The 5,864-nt window shown below is 46.4% G+C and overlaps 1 protein-coding gene across 1 annotated transcript in view; it reads right to left on the bottom strand.

The window, feature by feature from the left end:
• Positions 1-3,145: 3,145 nt before the first annotated feature.
• Positions 3,146-5,864, bottom strand: part of arhgef39 (Rho guanine nucleotide exchange factor (GEF) 39) — a 30,454-nt gene continuing 27,735 nt past the window's right edge. Inside the window, exons 11-12 of the mRNA XM_072454280.1 lie at positions 3,596-3,678; positions 3,146-3,440 (exon numbers count right to left, since the gene is read on the bottom strand). Of these exons, the coding sequence (XP_072310381.1) occupies positions 3,401-3,440; positions 3,596-3,678 (123 nt within the window). The 3' untranslated portion in view covers positions 3,146-3,400. The remainder of the gene's footprint in view (positions 3,441-3,595; positions 3,679-5,864) is intronic.

Genomic DNA, 5,864 nt, shown 5'->3' with positions numbered 1-5,864 from the left:
TCTGGTCCTGTCTCTGGTCCTGTCTCTGGTCCTGTCTCTGGTCCTGTCTCTGGTCCTGTCTCTGGTCCTGTCTCTGGTCCTGTCTCTGGTCCTGTCTCTGGTCCTGTCTCTGGTCGGGTTTGTTTTCAGCTCTGAACAGAAGAACGAGGAAGAGACGCGAAAAGACAAATACTTCCGTCACCTGTCTGCGCACGCGCTCAAGTGTGTGTCACTGTGTGTGTGTCACTGTGTGTGTGTGTGTGTCACTGTGTGTGTGTCACTGTGTGTGTGTGTGTGTGTGTGTGTCACTGTGTGTGTGTCACTGTGTGTGTGTGTAACTGTGTGTGTGTGTGTCACTGTGTGTGTGTGTCACTGTGTGTGTGTGTGTGTGTCACTGTGTGTGTGTGTCACTGTGTGTGTGTGTGTGTGTCACTGTGTGTGTGTGTAACTGTGTGTGTGTCACTGTGTGTGTGTGTGTGTCACTGTGTGTGTGTGAGTGTGTGTCACTGTGTGTGTGTGAGTGTGTGTGTGTGTCACTGTGTGTGTGTGTCACTGTGTGTGTGTGTGTAACTGTGTGTGTGTCACTGTGTGTGTGTGTCACTGTGTGTGTGTGTGTCACTGTGTGTGTGTGTGTGTGTCACTGTGTGTGTGTCACTGTGTGTGTGTGTCACTGTGTGTGTGTGTCACTGTGTGTGTGTGTGTGTGTCACTGTGTGTGTGTGTGTGTGTCACTGTGTGTGTGTCACTGTGTGTGTGTGTCACTGTGTGTGTGTGTGTAACTGTGTGTGTGTCACTGTGTGTGTGTGTCACTGTGTGTGTGTGTCACTGTGTGTGTGTCACTGTGTGTGTGTGTGTGTCACTGTGTGTGTGTGTCACTGTGTGTGTGTGTGTGTGTGTGTGTCACTGTGTGTGTGTGTGTGTCACTGTGTGTGTGTGTGTGTGTGTCACTGTGTGTGTGTCACTGTGTGTGTGTGTCACTGTGTGTGTGTGTCACTGTGTGTGTGTGTGTGTGTCACTGTGTGTGTGTGTCACTGTGTGTGTGTGTGTGTGTCACTGTGTGTGTGTGTAACTGTGTGTGTGTCACTGTGTGTGTGTGTGTGTCACTGTGTGTGTGTGAGTGTGTGTCACTGTGTGTGTGTGAGTGTGTGTGTGTGTGTAACTGTGTGTGTGTCACTGTGTGTGTGTGTCACTGTGTGTGTGTGTCACTGTGTGTGTGTGTGTAACTGTGTGTGTGTCACTGTGTGTGTGTGTCACTGTGTGTGTGTGTGTCACTGTGTGTGTGTGTGTGTGTCACTGTGTGTGTGTGAGTGTGTGTGTGTGTCACTGTGTGTGTGTGTCACTGTGTGTGTGTCACTGTGTGTGTGTGTGTGTCACTGTGTGTGTGTGTGTGTGTCACTGTGTGTGTGTGTGTGTGTCACTGTGTGTGTGTCACTGTGTGTGTGTGTCACTGTGTGTGTGTGTGTAACTGTGTGTGTGTCACTGTGTGTGTGTGTCACTGTGTGTGTGTCACTGTGTGTGTGTGTCACTGTGTGTGTGTCACTGTGTGTGTGTGTGTGTCACTGTGTGTGTGTGTCACTGTGTGTGTGTGTGTGTGTGTGTCACTGTGTGTGTGTCACTGTGTGTGTGTGTAACTGTGTGTGTGTCACTGTGTGTGTGTGTCACTGTGTGTGTGTGTGTGTGTCACTGTGTGTGTGTCACTGTGTGTGTGTGTGTGTGTGTCACTGTGTGTGTGTGTGTGTGTGTGTCACTGTGTGTGTGTGTGTGTGTCACTGTGTGTGTGTGTGTGTCACTGTGTGTGTGTGTGTGTGTGTAACTGTGTGTGTGTGTGTAACTGTGTGTGTCACTGTGTGTGTGTGTGTAACTGTGTGTATCACTGTGTGTGTGTGTGTAACTGTGTGTGTCACTGTGTGTGTGTGTGTAACTGTGTGTATCACTGTGTGTGTGTGTGTGTGTGTGTGTATCACTGTGTGTGTGTGTGTGTGTAACTGTGTGTGTCACTGTGTGTGTGTGTGTAACTGTGTGTATCACTGTGTGTGTGTGTGTAACTGTGTGTATCACTGTGTGTGTGTGTGTAACTGTGTGTGTGTGTGTAACTGTGTGTATCACTGTGTGTGTGTGTGTAACTGTGTGTGTAACTGTGTGTGTCACTGTGTGTGTCACTGTGTGTGTGTGTGTAACTGTGTGTGTCACTGTGTGTGTGTGTGTGTCACTGTGTGTGTGTCACTGTGTGTGTGTCACTGTGTGTGTGTCACTGTGTGTGTGTGTCACTGTATCGCTTCAGTGAAATGAAGAGAGCACGTGACAAACACGTGGTTTCAGCGGAAGTGGGTCATTGGTTTGAAGTTGGGGAAAGTGGCCCACGCGCCGCGCGGAAGTGACAGGGACTTTCCACACTTCCCCTGAGGAGGCGGCAGAGGGCGCTGTCTGTCACGTGACGACATCATAATGAATCACGTGACAAAGTGCTTGTGCGGCTCCTTTAGAGGAAGATCTAAGTCATTATTACACTTACAGCTTCAAAGGAATTTAAAAACATTTTCAAGAAAAATACAAACGATTTAAATGAAACATTTCATTTTTTTGGATTGACAATAATAAACATGATTCAGAAAAACACATTTATGAAAGTAAAAAGTGTCAAAACCATTTATAAAAAGTAAACATGAAAATATCCCAATTTTTAATGAACATAAATATGTGTTTGTAGCTTTGGCATCAGGAAAAAACAATCAAGAAAGCACTAAATATAATGTCAATGTTCACCCGATATAGACCCGGTTTAGACCCGGTTTAGACCCGGTTTAGACCCGATTTAGACCCGGTTTAGACCCGATTTAGACCCGGTTTAGACCCGATTTAGACCCGATTTAGACCCGGTTTAGACCCGATATAGACCCGGTTTAGACCCGATATAGACCCGGTTTAGACCCGATATAGACCCGGTTTAGACCCGATATAGACCCGGTTTAGACCCGATATAGACCCGGTTTAGACCCGATATAGACCCGGTTTAGACCCGATATAGACCCGGTTTAGACCCGATATAGACCCGGTTTAGACCCGATATAGACCCGGTTTAGACCCGATATAGACCCGGTTTAGACCCGATATAGACCCGGTTTAGACCCGATATAGACCCGGTTTAGACCCGATATAGACCCGGTTTAGACCCGATATAGACCCGGTTTAGACCCGATATAGACCCGGTTTAGACCCGGTTTAGACCCGATATAGACCCGGTTTAGACCCGATATAGACCCGGTTTAGACCCGATATAGACCCGGTTTAGACTTGGTTGTTTAAGTATTGCACAAAATAAAATGTGATCAAAATATATAAAACATGATGCTGTTTAAGTAGAAGGCACTTTTTGGTCCAATCACGGCCCGCTCAGAGGACGGCCCGCTCAGAGGACGGCCCGCTCAGAGGATGGTGCAGCTGGAGGAGGAGGAGTCTTCAACACTGAGAGAAAATTGAATTTTAAAAAGATAATTTTATAAATCATGAGACAAATCCATGACAGTCGTTAATAATAATAATGTCACACATAAATAACTTTTAGAACTAAAACATTTTATAGTATTCGACCTCTTTATTTGTCATAAATGTGTTCTGACCTGTGCCCTGCAGGGGCCGGCCGGCTCCTCTTGGGGGCGCTGTGCCCAGCAGGGTCCGGCTCATGGGGGTTTGGTGCTTTCAGCTGTTCAGTTTATAAAAGACACAGAAGAATGAGCAGAACTCGGAGGTCAGCACTAGATCACACGCTCATAACTCACTAGATCACACGCTCATAACTCACTAGATCACACGCTCATAACTCACTAGATCACACGCTCATAACTCACTAGATCACACGCTCATAACTCACTAGATCACACGCTCATAACTCACTAGATCACACGCTCATAACTCACTAGATCACACGCTCATAACTCACTAGATCACACGCTCATAACTCACTAGATCACACGCTCATAACTCACTAGATCACACGCTCATAACTCATGGTCTGATGCGGCTCAGGATATAATATTCTCTCTAAAAAGCTTTTTTCATTGCATTACAGTCTGTTCCACTTCACACGTAGTATAGTAGTAGGGTTAACCCCTTACCCTAAACCCTTACCCTAAACCCAATACCCCCTTACCCCCATTACCCATACCCCTTAACCCAATACCCCCTTACCCCCATTACCCATACCCCTTAACCCAATACTCCCATACCCTTAACCCCCTTACCCTTAACCCCATACCCCCTTACTCTTAACCCCCTTACCCATACCCCTTAACCCCAAAGCCCTTAACCCTTTACCTATAACTCCTTACCCCCAGAACCCCTTACCCTTAAAGGTGGTATGGACGATTTTTTTCAGCAATTTTTTTTATCATAATTCCTCGTGTCGTGGATAAATCATTAGTCCTGCCACGTGTCAATCATAAAACGCACCTGTCGCTCACCTGCAGCCGCGTCAGGCTCGTCCTCACGTTTCCGCGTGTCTAAGCGCATGGATCCATCATAATATAGTTCCCTCAGTGACGGGGCAAAATGAAGACGGAGAAAGACAGTTCGAGCTGACGCAGAAGTGGACAGAAATCTACGGGAGACGAGAGATGTGTAACCCTTGTCTCAAATTCGGTTCTAAATGATTGACATTGCCCCCTCATACATTTTCATTGGCCCAACCACAAGGGGCGCTAGTATAAAAATGGCCGAACCACCAAACCATTTCCGCTTCCTGCTCCGGCTGTGGACTGAAACGTCTGGTTATGAACTGTTGAAAACGTCTCGCAACTGACTGAAGCGGTTACAGATCATTCCAAGACTCAATGGTCAGTTTTTTTCCCCCCTGACACCCCCTGATTTTTATCCTCTGCAAGAGGTGGCGAGCGACCCATGTGACCTGAGAATCTGGATCACTCTTTGTTTTTCCCCGGATACGGACACCCTAAGTTGGAATATTTTTTTCGTTTCACTCGGAATATATTCACCTTTTTTTGAAATCCTACAAACTGAACTTAAGAACCCAAAGGAACAGAACTTTGCTGGAAACCTTTTTGTTGTTTTGAATATTTGTTTATATTTATTTATATTAATACAATTTATACAAGTTATACTACAACGTCCTCCTGTGTTACTTTTTTTCCCCACAAGCTCCTGTGGCCGAACTTAGTCACTTCTGACAGTCACATGCGTATTATTCTCCTTGCTCATACTCAGCCTTATAAATATTCATACTTGATAAATAAGCTTTTAAGTTAGTGTTACAGATGTGATGCGCTCCGTTGCGCTAATAAACAAACACACGTGTGTGTTGTATCAGTCCACACGGGGGAGTGGCATGTGCACTTCCACCTGCGTTCTCAAATCGCCGAAAAATCATCCATACCGCCTTTAACTCCTTTCCCTTAACCCCAAAACCCCTTACCTCTTACCCTTAACTCCTTACCACCAAACCCCTTACCCATACCCCCATACTCTTAACCTAATACCCCCTTACCCCCTTAACCTAATACCCCTTTACCCTTAACCCCAAAACCCGTTACCCTTTACCCTTAACTCCTTACCGCCAAACCACTTACCCTTAACCCGTAACATCTTACCCCTAACCCCTTACCCTTAACTCCTTACCCCCCAACCCCTTACCCTTAACTCCTTACCGCCAACCCCATACCCCCTTACCCTTAACCACTTACCCTTAACATCTTACCCCTTAACCCCAACCCTTTAACTCCTTACCGCGAAACCCCCTACCCCTTACCCCATACCCTTAACCCGTTCCCCATACCCCTTAACCCCTAACCACTTACCCTTAACATCTTACCCCTTACCCTTAACTCCTTACCCCCAAACCCATTACCCTTAACTCCTTACTGCCAACCCCATACC

The sequence above is a fragment of the Eucyclogobius newberryi genome, unplaced genomic scaffold, assembly GCF_026437365.1.
Source record: "Eucyclogobius newberryi isolate DKJ021-1_F unplaced genomic scaffold, fEucNew1.0.hap1 SCAF_2, whole genome shotgun sequence".
NCBI lineage: Eukaryota > Metazoa > Chordata > Actinopteri > Gobiiformes > Gobiidae > Eucyclogobius > Eucyclogobius newberryi.
This window is presented reverse-complemented; position numbering and strand designations above follow the sequence as displayed.